General features: G+C 46.2%; 1 protein-coding gene across 1 annotated transcript in view; it reads left to right on the top strand.

The window, feature by feature from the left end:
* Window positions 1-14871, top strand: part of LOC126522463 (glutamate receptor ionotropic, kainate 2-like) — a 364802-nt gene that overhangs the window by 231690 nt on the left and 118241 nt on the right. Inside the window, exon 8 of the mRNA XM_072288773.1 lies at window positions 11314-11418. Coding sequence (XP_072144874.1) covers window positions 11314-11418 — 105 coding nt within the window. The remainder of the gene's footprint in view (window positions 1-11313; window positions 11419-14871) is intronic.

Below are 14871 nucleotides of genomic sequence, written 5' to 3'. Positions count from 1 at the left end.
AGAGAGCGAAAACAACGGCTCCATGCATATGGCGTGGTCTGCTGCTATAGGTAGCACACTGTATAATTGGTTCCATGCTGCGGCAGCAGCATTGCAAATGAGGCGGAATGCAAACACTGTCATAAGGGGTGCTTTGCGTGCCAACCCGAGGTTGTCAAATTTAGTCCGAAGCGCTCATGTTCCGTGTCTACGGTAGTTCTGTGTCACTGTGAATCCTACTTTAACCTGAATTGACTTGCGTGATACTATGCAGGATTAAACCCCATGAAAGATCAACGTACTTTGACTTTATTCGTAATGTATACCCTGTATTGTGGCCTGACCAACCAGATGTGCTCAAATAAGGCGGGCTATACGTGCCTCCTGATGAGGCCTGCATCCCAGTCATGAATCACAGCACGAGAGGGCAAAATACATCAGAACAATTTAAGTGAGCAATTCGAGACCGTGGAGCTAATCGGCTCATAGAATCGGCAGCGAGAAAGTGTAGTCGGCAAGTGTAGTCAGTCTCGTAGCCGTGGAATCGAAGTAGTCATGGGAAATATATATTTCGATAACACCACGTATAGTTGCTCTACGTTTTCACAGAGGGAGTCGTGTGCTATGACAAGTAGCTAAGTCATGTTCTCTATTCCAACGTCAATAAATCTATCAATTGACGGCCAAAGAGATGAGGAAGGCAAACTCGCGTTTTGTTGAGAGCTGATGCCGTTATAGAGCCTACGCGACTAGCATTATTGTTGACACGGTGCACACTGCACACCTATTAATAGGCATCCTTTAAGTTGGAAAGGCCGTACTCTCTTACTAAGCACGATTTTCGCGTGTCCGACAAAATGCTGACGAAGAAAAAAGTCGTGGCTTGACACGACGGTGATCCAGTTCTGCAGATAGAATACATTGGTGTTGAAGTGCTAATTTAAAGACTCTTGAAAGGGCCAGGAAACAGGTAACTTATGAGTGAATACTAAATGGATCGGGGAATTACATTGAGCGGCGTCCCTCTGAATTCCGCTCCAACTAGAATAAGTGCATCTGAAGTGAACATTAATGAAAAGTAGCAGGTTGCAGACGTGGACAAATAAAGCAGTGCAATGTTTTGCACACTTTGCTTGGCCTGTTCTTCCGAGTTTTCTGACGTGAACAATGGTTAGGACCTCATAAGCAAACGGGGAGGAGTAAATATTGATCACTAAATGGAGGACCAGCAACCTCAAAGCACTTCCCTTTTGATGTTGGAAGGCAGTCTCCATCTTCCAAGGCCTCATCACGGCAGGCAAACCAGAGAGGGTGCACGAAGTTTTGGTTGATTATTGCAAAACTTTCGGTCAGACACGAGATAGCGACCACGTTGCATTTAATAACCATGAAAGCGGCAAACCCGCTGTGTTTGAAAATTAAATAAAGCTGAAATCACTAACATTCGAAGCAATGTCAGCTAGGGATAGTGTTCACTATCAAACTTAATCAAACGTGCAGATGGCAAGCATTGTACGTAACAGAATAACAAGAAAAAATCAGCCAGAGAGGACAACTGAAATAAGCGTTTCTAAATACTTCCACCTAACATACTGGCAGCATCCAGCTAAAGTTGAAAGCTAGCATTTCGGCTCGCCGATCGCTCCTTTAGAGCAAGTCTCTTAAAAAAAGGGTGCTAATGCAAGTATGCGGTTTTCTAAAAATCCAATGAACACACAATTTATTGTGCTTACACTTCTTACTACGTCAATATGTTTAGCTCGATAAATAAAGTGTCTATCAGTTTACTATATAGAGTAGTACCTTCACAGACATTTCATTGGGTTTCTCATCGTCGTTTATCGACCCAATTTGTCCTCTCTTAGTCTTTAATTTCTAGTAGTCTTGTGGCTTGAGTGTTTTCTCCCAAATCGTTGATATAAAATTTTATTCGATAATTACCAGTCAGAAAATAGCACAGACAATGGGCCGTTCTACTTTTTGTAATGTTCATAAATGAAATTCCCAATACATTTATTCATCAATTCTGTCAGGATCCTGTCATGTATGAGTGTATATGATCAACGATTATTTAGGGCTTCAAACTGATTAAAACAGGGTAACAAATTGATACTACCACTGGTTGACGGCCCTGAATGTCAAAATAAGAAAATAGAAATGCCTTACGCAAGCAACAAAACATTAGCAACCAGTACTCCTTCATTTCTACAGCTCTTTTTTTTAAAATTAGCTCGTATCTTTCCCAGGTTTTGGTTATCTTACTACCTCAGCTAACTCAATGTCATGGTCAGAAACAATGAGCAAAACGTCAACAAGGTGAATGCAGGAGCCAACGTTTCGACAAGTGGACTTGTCGAAGCATTGGCTCCTGCATTCACCTTGTTCACGTTTTGCTCATCGTCTTGAATTTCCATCTCCCGCATTCCCCGTCTTTTCTATGGTCAGAAACAGACTCACGTGGTCAGAATATAACAAGCGTGCCAATAAATGCTCCAAATCACTTGGCGCTTTCCAAAGAAAACTTTCTTTGTTTCCGCCTCCTTCGGTACGCCAACTTGCCTAACATAAGGACACGCTTCAGAAACAATGTTTTTCCTCGAACTTAATCCGACAGTACACCGTCTTCCTAACATCCTATTTGATCTTTCCACGGCCCGAATAAGACCTGCAGCAGGTCGTTTTGACTTTTGTGGCTATTACCGAATTATTGAGCTTCTGTGGCTCGATAAATTCTGGCTCTACTTGGAGAGGAGAGATAATAAACATGTTTATTACATAAATAAGCTTTGGAGAGGCGTCCTCATTCCACAATGCCTTGAGTATGATCCCAGAGTTACCTCACAGTCATGTCACCATAAGGACCAAGCTAGTTTTCTTCCCAGGTGAAACGTCTCCGTAATGCAGGTTTTCCGCAGGCCCTACTCCAGGCCATAGCTGAGTCGCTCTTGAAGGCAATATGCCACCATTCCACCGACACTGGGGTTGAGTTAGGAGAAAAGAGAGAGAGGTGAAAGTTGAAGGTATCGCCACATGCCCATAAGGTTTCGAATGAAATGAAGGGTGTGGCCGGAAAATTCAATGTTGATGTGATTTTTTTCAGCGCCCTGAAAGTTGTCGCGTTTATGCGCCCTTTCAAACATAGATATACACAAGCGGGATGGATGTGGCGTAAAACACAGACGCACGTATGTACCATGTAGAACGGAGGTGGTGTACGAGTTTCCGCTGGCCTGTGGAATGTTCTACGAGGTGAAAACCGGAAGATGTGTTGACAATCTTTTAATGGAGCACTCTAACTCATCAAAAAAATATCAGCGGGAAGCACCTGCCAGTTCATTGTACGTCATGTTCGAAGATGTGTAAACCAATGTTTGACAAAACGAAGGTGTTAGGACGAGCAAAGAACCAAAGGGCACGGGAAATCTTGGAAGCGTCCTTGATAGCAAGACATGGCCCAGGTAGGTGCGTCAACGAACCATCAGTGTCTTTGTTCAAGAAAGAGCTTGATTTTTTTATGTAGATATGGGCTTGACGAGGGGTTGTTGCACGGTCACGCGCCTATGATTTAGCTTGGGCATGCGCACAGTTCGAAGAGGGAGCATTGCTTGATTTCAATAAACCACTTGTTAGTCTGCGTTCGTCCTTTCTTCTACCTCGGTGTCTTGTCCCTAGCGCAGTCTAAGTTTACGAAATTGGTTGTACAGGGTCCTGGTTATCTAGCTGCGCGTGTTAGATAAAAGATCATTCATATTTAAAACAGCGCCAAAAAACACGGGCAAGGGAGGACACAGGGCAGCGCTCATCCTGTGTCCTCCCTTGTCCGTGTTTTTTGCCGCTGTTTTAAATATGAATGATCCGTACCAACTAGTTCGCACCCAAACCCTTCTGAGTTAGAAAAAATATTTTGCGCAGACCGCTACGCTGTTGGTGCTCGGGTTTCGCGGAACGATCGCATTTTGGCGTCGACTTTGTTTTGTATAACGCTTGGCACAGTTTTTTGTTTGATATTTAAGAAAAAAGTGCAAATTTGCCTGCGCTTAGGGGGATTTTATTTGCTGCCGCAACGGCGCAAACATAAACTTGTGTCGCCGCCTATCGTTATTTACAGAAATCAATGTTTAGAGAGGTCTGCGACGTGTTTCCCGCTCCTGGAATACGCGACTTCCCTCCTTGAAACGCTGCTTTCTGCAGATGATGACAGGTAGCGACACAAATTCATGCTTGTGTCGTCGCGGCAGCACCTCGCATCCCCACAAGTCCAGGCAACTATTGAAATTTTTCTTAAAAGTCATAGAATTAACTGTACCAACCGTTATACTAAACGAAGTCGACGCCAAAATGCGATCGTTCTGCGAAATCCGAGCAAGAAAAGCGCCGTCGTAAACGCGATACCTTTTTTCTAACACGCGTAGCGAAATATTCAGACCCGCCGTGGTTTCTCAGTGGCTATGGTGTTATGCTGCTGAGCACAAGGTCGCGGGATTGAATCCCGGCCACGGCGGCCGCATTTCGATGGGGGTGAAATGCGATAACACCTGTGTACTTAGATTGAGGTGCACGTTAAAGAACCCCAGGTGGTCGAAATTTCCGGAGTCTTCCACTACGGCGTGCCTCATAATCATAAAGTGGTTTCGGCACGTAAAACTCCATAATTAAATTATTAATTATATATATTATTCAGGACCCGGTATTACTGTGTGTGTCCTGTGTGTCTTATTGTGTTGACTCTTATTCGCGCTAAAATGACACCCAGATCAATCTACCAAATTATTCTAGGCCTATGCACCAGAGTGTTTCTTTTCAAATATAACTTTTTTTGCACATTCTCTAATAGGTTCAAGTGAAACATGATATTTACTTGAAGTGGCATCTACTATGTATTTTCCTGCGTATTATAACGTATTGTTCAAAGATCGAAATTATACCAGCTTTGAAACCTGGTTTTATTCTTATCGCCGTTGATATCGCGATATAATGTGTCCGGTGCTCGGATGTAGACTGCGATCATGAGGCTGTTTGGACAGACGTGCGGTGTTCAGGTAGTGAACGGCTCTTGCTTTATGCATTCTATGTAACACCTGACGTAACTATTGCTGCATTTTCTCTTATCCTAGCATTAATGAAAAGGGCTTATATTTTTGATATTGCTACGGAACAGTATTTGCGATGACAAAGAGGCAAGCAGGGTGAAGACGACGACGACGATTAGAGGCTAGCGCGGGCTGTTGCCTCTTGGCCAATTGTGGCGTATTTCCCTGTAAATATACTTATATATAGCTCTCCGTCGGCGTCTTCCTACGTAACATACCCGGTGGAGATGCACGTTCCCTGTACCTCGTCACGGTGCTTCGCAGTGCCTTTCTTCATAGCTCCCGGCGACGACAACTCGACTCCGCCGGCTCCGACACCTGCTGCCACTTCGACGACCTACACCACTTTCCCGCTCCCCCTGATCTTGGCGTATTCTCGGGCAAAGATGGCGAAGACGTCGAGGACTGGATCAGCCTGTACGAACACGTCAGCCGCAATAAACGGTGGGATCCTACTATCATGCTCGCCAACGTAGTCTTTTACCTCGGTGGCACACCTAAAGTTTGGTTTCGGACGCACGAAGATGAGCTCACCAGTTGGGATTCGCTTAAGCAAAAGCTCCGAGACTTGTTCGGCAACTCCTACGGTCACCAACTTGCCGCGCAGAAGGCGCTTTCCGGCCGTGTGCAGACGTCAAAAGAGCCCTACGTCACGTACATTAGGACGTCTTGGCTCTGTGCCGCAAGGTTGACGCACACATGATTGAGTCAGATAAGGTTTCCCACATCCTCAAAGGCATTACCGATGACGCCTTCAACTTACTCGTTTTCAACAACGTGGAACCGGTGAATGCAGTTGTAAAAGAGTGCCGCCGCCTGGAACTCGCTCAAAGCCGACGTATCGACCAGCAGTTTGCCCGTCTGCCCTACACCCCAGCGACATCTTCCTGTGCCGACGCTCCTCGTCCCAACAACACTCGCGATGTTACCAGAATCGTCCGGCGTGAGATCGAGACCGTCTATCCGGCTGCCCTCGACTCCAGCCCCTCCAACGCACGCTCGCTACGCACCTCGAGCGCCTCTCAGCAGTCCTGGACGTTTTTCGTCGAGCCGGTCTGCAACACAACGCATCGAAGTGCCAATTCGGCCTGTCGCCAGATCACCGTCCTTGGACATCTCGTTGACGCGAACGCAGTGCAACCGGACCCAGGCGAGATCCATGCTGTCACGCACTTCCCTGTTCTAAAGTGTGTCAAGGATGTGCGCAGCTTCATCGGCCTTTGCTCGTACTTCCGCCGTTTCGTGAAAAATTTGGCGGCCATAGCACGACCACTAACCGAGCTTTTGAAAAAAGACGCCCCTTTCCAGTGGGGTGATAACGACGCCTCTGCATTCTCGCTTCTAATCGACCTTCTCACAACGCCTCCCGTTCTGGCCCATTTCGATCCTTCTGTGCCTGCTGAAGTCCGTACTGATGCCAGCAGTCACGGAATTGGCACAGTACTGGCACAATGCCAGCGTGGCCGACCGTGTTATCGCTTAGGCCAGGAGGCTCCTCTTGCCCGCGGAGCGCAACTATTCCATCAATGAGCGTAAGCGTCTGGCCCTAGTTTGGGCGGTTGCGAAGCTCCGCCCACACTTATATGGCCGTCCCTTTTCCGTTGTCACAGACCATCACGCGCTTTGCTGGTTATGCTCACTGAAAGATCCTGCACGAAGACTTGGTCGCTGGGCCCTAGGCCTCCAAGAATATTCGTACTGTGTCACTTACAAATTTGGCCGACTACACAAGGACGCTGACTGCCTGTCTCGCTACCCGGTAGACGAGCCTGGCGACGCCGACAGTAGTACCGCCAATGGCATTTTCTCTGTGTCTGTCTTCGCTAACGTCGCCGATGAGCAGTATCGAGACCTATCGCTGCGAGTACTCATCGAGCGTCTGCGTTCTGCACCTATCGACGAATCCGTTCGCCGATGTGTCCTCCGTGGCGGCATTCTGTACCGAAGGAACTTCCTCCCTGACGGCTCTGATCTTCTTGTCGTGCCAAAACATCTACGACAGACCGTGCTTTTTGAGATGCATGACGCACCCACTGCAGGCCATCTTGGGGTAACCCGCTCGTACGACGGCGTCCGCCGCCACTTCTATTGGCCTGGTCTCACTCGCTCCGTCCGACGCTATGTTGCTGCCTGTGATCCCTGCCAGCGTCGGAAAACACCTCAGGTGCTACCTACCGGTCATCTCCAGCCGATCACCGTCCCTGTGGAACCGTTCTTTCGTGTTGGATTAGACCTCCTCAGTCCCTTTCCCACGTCATCCTCTGGGAACAAATGTGTAGCCGTCGCAGCTGATTACGCCACCCGATACGCTATCACGCTGGCTCTCCCTACCAGTTGCACCACTTACGTCGCGGACTTTCTCTTGCGTGACATTATCTTACATCATGGCGCACCGCGACAGCTGCTTACTGACCGTGGTCGTAAGTTCCTCTCCAAAGTTATCACCGACATTGCGCGTTCCCGCTCCACTTAACACAAGCTGACTACCTCATAGCATCCTCAAACCAATGGCCTGACGGAGCGGCTAACCGTACGCTTACCGATGTGCTGTCCAAGTACGTTTCCAAAGGCCACCACGACTGGGACATTGCCCTTTCTTAAATCACATTTGCGTAGAATTCTTCCCGGCGCGACACCGCCTGATTTTCTCCATTTTATCTATTGTACGGTCGCGAACGGACCTTGCCCCTAGACACGGCACTTCCTCCTGCTGCGATCTCAACTAGCGAGTATGCGCGCGACGCCATCGCCCTCGCCGACCATGCACGCCAGCTTGCCCGTACTCGAGTGACCTCTTCGCAAACCACTCAGCAGCGTCAGTACAACGCCGGCCACCGTGACGTACAGTTTTCACCTGGTGCGCTCGTGCTCCTGTGGTCACCCTCTCGTCACGTCGGACTTTCAGAGAGGCTCCTTTCGCGATACAGAGCGCCCTACCACGTGTTGCGCCAGGTGACGCCTGTGACGTACGAAATTGCTCCTTTGCGTTCAACCTCGTCCTCTACTCTGACATCTAGTGATGTTGTGCGCGTTAGTAGGCTCCAGGCCTACTACACTGCTTCCGAGTCCGGCGTTTAGTCGCTCCGGCACGGCGCTTTTGCCGCCGGGGGTAGTGCTACGGAACAGTATTTGCGATGACAAAGAGGCGAGCAGGGTGAAGACGACGACGACGATTAGAGGCTAGCGCGGGCTGTTGCCTCTTGGCCAAGTGCGGCGTATTGCCTTGTAAATATACTTGTATATAACTTTCCGTCGGCGTCTTCCTACGTAACAATATTAACCACAAAGTGGTAGATATCGGAGAGTTTAATGTAACCGTAAGTACATCGGTTGTTGTTATTGTGTGCCAGAATTCCATTTACATTTCTAAGCACATGTCACTCCTTGCTTGTCTTAATCTCTTTTAATTTCATGCAGCAGGTAAATTGAAACAGAACTGCTGCGGCCACGTTATACATGTCTGTCTTTCGAATATTGATAATTTTTCAGTCATGCGTAGCAATGTTTTTCTGGTTGCGCCAGTGAAGTTCCACCCTCGTTTGTTTCTTCAACAATGATATCACAGAAAGCCAGCATGCGTTTTGATGACAACACGAAGCACAGCTTCAAATTTTCTCGTTGAGAGTACGTTGGCTGTACCCATGATCTCGAAAGCGCTAACTGGTAGGTCGTAGATGGAACAGCTGATATTGAAGAACACTGCAGGTTAATTTTTATGCGAAAATGACTGAAAATGGCATGCGCATATTCATACATGCAAAAAAGCACAAGAAGTGAAAGCTCTCTCATTGATTTCCAAAAACGACAATAAAACTGAAAGACCGTGTATACAGAAAAGCTGGGGAAACAGGTCGAGATAAGTGGAAATTTGAATATAGGCGCTCTCATTGTCTTCGCAAAATTTATTATAACAATTATCCATACGCCCACATTAAATGTCTGGAAGCCAACAGGACGGATAATTTGAAATATTTCTGGAGCTACGTGCGCTCTCTTTTTCAAAAAGAGTACTGGGCATGCATATCTTGTCCATCAAAATGACGTTTTATCTCGAGCTCTGCTGATGCCTTTGCGAAACATTTCTGTTTTGTATTTGGTACAAAAATGCCTCTACCTCAAGTAGCCTCCCTTCTCAGTCTGGTACGGTGTGTACACTGTGATTCAATGGAGACATGGTTTGATATGTAAAAAGCACACCAAACGTTCCCTTTCTCATTGACCTGTTGGTAACCTTCCCGCACTGCTTAAGGCGTACGGAAGCATACTTGTCCCTCTTCTCAGAAGCATTGTCAACAGTTCCCTTACGTCTAGTACATTTCATATCGCTTAGAAGGTAGCACGGGTAGTGCCGGTACATATATTGATTGCTGCAAGTCCAGTTACTTACTATCGGCTTCTACCTATTTGAAAGCGTGTGAATCTATATTGCATTCTCTGTTTTCTGTTAGCCTATAACATTCTATAAATGAACAGCATGATAGTGGGAAGCTCCCCAAAAATGAACTTGGTAACATTTCTGATCCATGCTTCCAGTGTACTTCATAGCAGAGGCTAATTAGGCGCTCTTTGACCTAAGTGAAGCGTTCGCTCTAGTTTGCCATGAGCTCCTCGTTCCAAAGCCCACGAAAATTGACATGCCTTATTTCATTATTGCCCTAGTATCTAATTACCTAAGCAATAGAGCGTACTTCGTTGGCATTAATGGACAGAGCTTTGTCCGCTATGAGGTCACTAGAGGAGTTGTTCGAGGATCCATTCTTGGCCCTCCGCGCTTCCTGTTGTTCATAAATTACATTTCGTCAGGAATTCATCCCTCTTTATTCACTCTATATGCTGACGACTTAAAGCTATTTAAAGCTGTCAACGCGGTTTACGGCTGCATTCACCTCCAAAAAGACATTTTTTTTCATTCTCAAAGTGCTACAGAGGGAATGAGCTACCCTTAAATGCTTCAATAGCTTACACGCGGAATTACACGCTGAAAACACATCATGTGCAATTTGCATACACCCTTCAGGATGCTTCATTGCCCAGCGTCGAGCAAGTAAAAAATGTTGATGTGTACTTCGACAAAAAGCAAAGCTTCACACGCTAAACATGCAGAAAAACAGGCCCTTAGCCAAATAACTGTTCGTATATCCCGAGACTTCCATTCACCTTGCCTTCCTTAAATTGTATTCTACTGCGTGCCTTGTAGTACTTCTAGAGTACTCTGTCTGTGTATTTCGGGGCGTAGTGTTCAAGTCTAATTCTGACATCATTGAACGTCTTCAGAATAAACTGATATCTATTTTCAAGCACCCTTTTTACCGTTCTAGTGACTGTAGTCTAACCCTCTCACCTAGATACCTGAATTCACACCTTTAAAATTAAGAACTAGTAGATGAGCCCTTCTGTTCCTTTATAAGGTGATGCATGTCATTTCACTTTGCCCAAAGATGCTTGGTCATGTGCAATTTCCCGTGCCGTTTAAGCATACCAGGCAGAATCCCTCGTTTTCTGCGCGGCCCTGTTGCATTACAGACTCTCTATGGCACGAGTACGAAAAAAAAAAACATGTAATAAAAGTCTGCCTGTATTGACATATTTCATAGTTCATTCCTATGTTGTGTACTTCAGTAGATAATCACGTTTTGTGGTTATCTCTCTTTTGCATCCACCTCCTCAAATTCTGTATCCCAATTTGTTTGTTTGCCTATCTGGCATTGTCTACCACATTTTTCTTCTCTGTGCACTTTGTATGGCGCATTACTTTTCTAAGAGCATCAGTAGCAAGGCTGCGTAGCTGTTATTTGGTATTGCAATAAAAATTTTATTTATTTATTTATTTATTTATTTGATGGATTGATTGATTGATTAGTTAGTTGATGGACGGATTGATTGATTGATTGATTGATTGATTGATTGATTGATTGATTGATTGATTGATTGATTGATTGATTGATTGCGACTACTAGTACTACTACTACTTCGGACACATGTTATGCCGGTAATATTTGGCAGCATTTTGCACATGTATCTCCAACAGTTATTCCATTTTATTATCGCAAGAAGCGAAAATAAAACAACTGTTGGATAATTTTAGGATGCAGCCCAAGGTACAAAGTGCCACTTCACGCAATTATTTCGCCGATTTCTTGATACGGTGACGTGTAAAAATGCTGCCTCCCTGACTTTTTTAGAGGTTGTCAGTGTGGGCGTGCGAAGCTTCAAGTCCAGTAACATGGTTGATGCCTCAGTGCAGGTCCATGTAAAGGGGCTCACTGGTTACGTACGACTCGACGAAGATGGCTTGAGGACCGACTTCACCTTGAACGTCATTGAGCTGAAGTCAACGGGATTCGAGAAGGTGCGTATAAAGAATTTAATTTGCTCTGTAGGGCCTACAAAAAAGGTTTAAGGAGAACATAATGTCTAGAAAAAAAAGTGTTTGATCGCAGATATGTGTAACAATTTGATGATCCTGATGAAATATTGGCATTCCCATTGAAAAACGGCAGCGAGAAATAATCACCTAACCTAGTTTATTTGACCAGGTACGCTACGCATGTATTTCATTCTAGCATATATTAAACATCTCCTTAGTCATTTTTTCTCTTCCGTTGGAACATTAACTGCTAACGCCACCTTTCGGTACCGAGTGCAAAGCAGTCGTGTTGCTCAATGGGGGAACAATTTTGTTTATTTATTGCAGTTCAGCTTTCTCGATAAACTGAAATCGCTATCGTTTATCGGTGTAAGGTGCGCTACATTCTATCACAAAGTGCGGACGCTGGCGTTATTGGCGATTCTCTTGTATGCTGCGTTTGCATTTATGTACCCATTTGGAATACTATAGCGATGCCCTTAGAAAGTTGATAGCGCTGCAATGCGCATTCCGTCATTCCAGTTATACTGGCACATATTAGGTTGTTTTAGAATTGGGGACCCGAGTGGCTTGCGGACCTACGAAAAATACGGGCCGAAAGGGCGCATCCGCAGAACCCAAGCCAGTCTTGGATTCTTACCTTTGCCTTGACCCAAGACCCTGAAATCGAAAACTAGCGTGGGTGGCCGGCCGTCTTGAATCGTCCTCGGGGGCGATGAGAAATCACGAGATGGCCAAGAAAGCCGTATTACTAACACAGTGATTACGCTCATTACATTTTGCTGTTTGCCCTTTTTGCTCAAGAATACATGCCGTTTATTTTCACTTGTACAAAAAGCTTTTCTTCTTTTTTGCTTTCCAGCACCTTTTTCTTTTCCCCACTGGGGCGTCCCGAGCGCTTGATCGAACGTTGTCTGCGTTTGATCCAATTTTCAAACTCTACTGCTCCTCTAAACCCAAGAGCATCCTACGTAACTCAACTTGGAGACCCAGAGATATGGGTCCCCGATTTTATAACTCTCCCTTAAGCTTGCTTTCTTTATGGAAAGTTGCTGAAGTTCGGAAGGTACTTTTGTAGAAAGCTGCGCAGTTAAGGAGTATTACAGCGAGATGTAACTTTTCTGATGCGAGAGCATTACTTAGCTCATCGTGCGACTCCACTGTTATCACAAAGCGGTGGCAGAAAAACGGCACACAAACACGTTATCTTCATTTAACTTTTAAAAAAGTAACGGCGCGACTATCGCCTCCAAAGCAGGTGAAGAAGAAGATGGGCTCACGTACCGGTTGCGGGTGAATAGAACACGCTAGCGCGCTCGTCTTGAGTGGGCGCGGTGTCGGTCGCTCCTGAGATCCCGCTGCACCATGGCCGGCCTCTGCGCTACCTCTGCGCAAGTCTTCCCACAAATTGGTGGCCCGGACGACCGAGCCCAGCCATGCTAACCTCAGCGTACCGACTCTACAAAGGCGAGAGTGACATGACGTAGCGGCGCTACTATCATTTCCAAAGCAGGCCAAGAAGAAGATGCGCTCACGTGCAGGCAGCGCGAGAATAGAACACGCTAGCGCGCCCGACCTGAGCGGCGGCCGTGGTGGCCGCTCCCGAGATCTCGCTGCACCATGGATTGCCGGCTTAAATAAACCGCGGCCACAGATTACCACTTCGGGACACCTTCCGCACAGAAGTGTTACCGGTGAGGATTTGATCCTCTGCCCCACCGTCACTGCTACCGATTCGTAGTCGAGCGCGCTAACCAATGCGCCCCCGTTGCATTGCGCCACGTGTGTTGCAACAGGCGACCGTGATGAACATATCTGAGTCCGTGCACGTGGTCGACTCTGCCTAGCGAGCGATGCACTGGATGGTGTATGCTGGTAGCAGTGCCATCGCCGGCGCTATGGAGTCTTTATCGTCAGGAATTGACTCGCTCGAGTCTACATCATCAGGCGAGACAGCAAAGCGTGGCCGAAGGCGCCAGTGGACTGCCGACGAAGTATGAGACCATCGCAACGCAGCGAAACGACATTCACCACCCAAGGCTCCGACAACGCGAAAGGCAGAGCGAGTGGCCCCGGAGCACGCATGGCGAGATGCAGCAACTACGGGTAGGCAGGATGAAATCAGCAACGTTTCGTCACAACACTAAGCTCAGCGACGCAGTCTACGTAAAGTAATGCTCTCGAATTTATGCATAGCAGGAATTGCTTAGGTGTCCCCATAGCTATTGCGAATTTGGGTCGCTGAAGTACCGCTGAACTGGCCTTTTTAGAAGACTCGAAATAGCGTGAAACGTGCAGTAATAAAAAGACATACAGCGGGGAAAAAATGTTCTTTAAAACGACATTCACACAGGTCACACAGGTCACAAAGGGGATCAGTTAGTCACACATGTGCGCGAACGCCAGAACGGTAGGCGTGGAGTGAGCATATTATTTCCCTTGGAAATGTGAAAATACTACGCGGTTATAGCCCGAACGTGCGCTGGGAAACCTCACCTGCGGCGGCCGCACTCCGATTGGTGGAGGAATGGAATAACACCCGTTTGCCGTGCATTGAGTGCACGTTCAAGAACTTAAGGTGGTCAAAATTATATCCCATTACCGTACTACGACGTGCGTAATAATCATTGCAGGATTTCGGAACGTAAAACCCCAGAATTGAATTTGAAATAAACGGGAGGGGTGGATTCTCCACTAACAAAAAACTAAATAGAATCGAGCAAGCAACGCCAGATGTAAAGCTGATCGCCTACAAGACATTTATTAGACACATCTTAGAATACGCGTTCGTCGTTCACTTCAGTGCCACGCAATACGTGTCATAATTATGCTGTAAGCGCCGACGAACAAACTCTGTCGCGTAAATGCTGCTGTTCTCTGAATTAAAACTGGTGGGTCCATGAAGGTGAAGCGCTTGTTTTAAATACAGTTATGTTGTACAGCCTTGTCTTGCTCCCTGTGATGTGTTTCACAATTCTTTTTCTCTGGTTGTCAATGAGAAATGAAACTATTTGCGAAGCTCTATAGTGAATACAAGCAAATTTAGTGCATTTGTACAATATATAGACCTTTCTTTTTATTAACATGAGGCATGTTGATGTCTTTATGTGTCTAGGATGTGTTTCTTTCCACTAGTTTTTCGTTCCTGAAAGAAACCCCATTAGAGCGTTGACAATATTTAAAAAAGTAATAAATAATATAATGACAATTTCCCTTCAAGTCATTGAAAGACAAATAATACGATATGTATAAGGAAAAAACTAGAGCCTTCTACAAAAATGATACGTTTATGCTTCACATTTGAAGGATAGCAGTTAGAAGGGTGAGTTCTCAAGCTGTTAACAAAATCGGCTCAAAATAAGACACATGGTCGAGCTTGCCACCAAAGAGCAATACACTTGCACTCTGAAATGAAAGCATAGCAAAGGAGTGAGC

The sequence above is a fragment of the Dermacentor andersoni genome, chromosome 6, assembly GCF_023375885.2.
Source record: "Dermacentor andersoni chromosome 6, qqDerAnde1_hic_scaffold, whole genome shotgun sequence".
Taxonomy (NCBI): domain Eukaryota; kingdom Metazoa; phylum Arthropoda; class Arachnida; order Ixodida; family Ixodidae; genus Dermacentor; species Dermacentor andersoni.
This window is presented reverse-complemented; position numbering and strand designations above follow the sequence as displayed.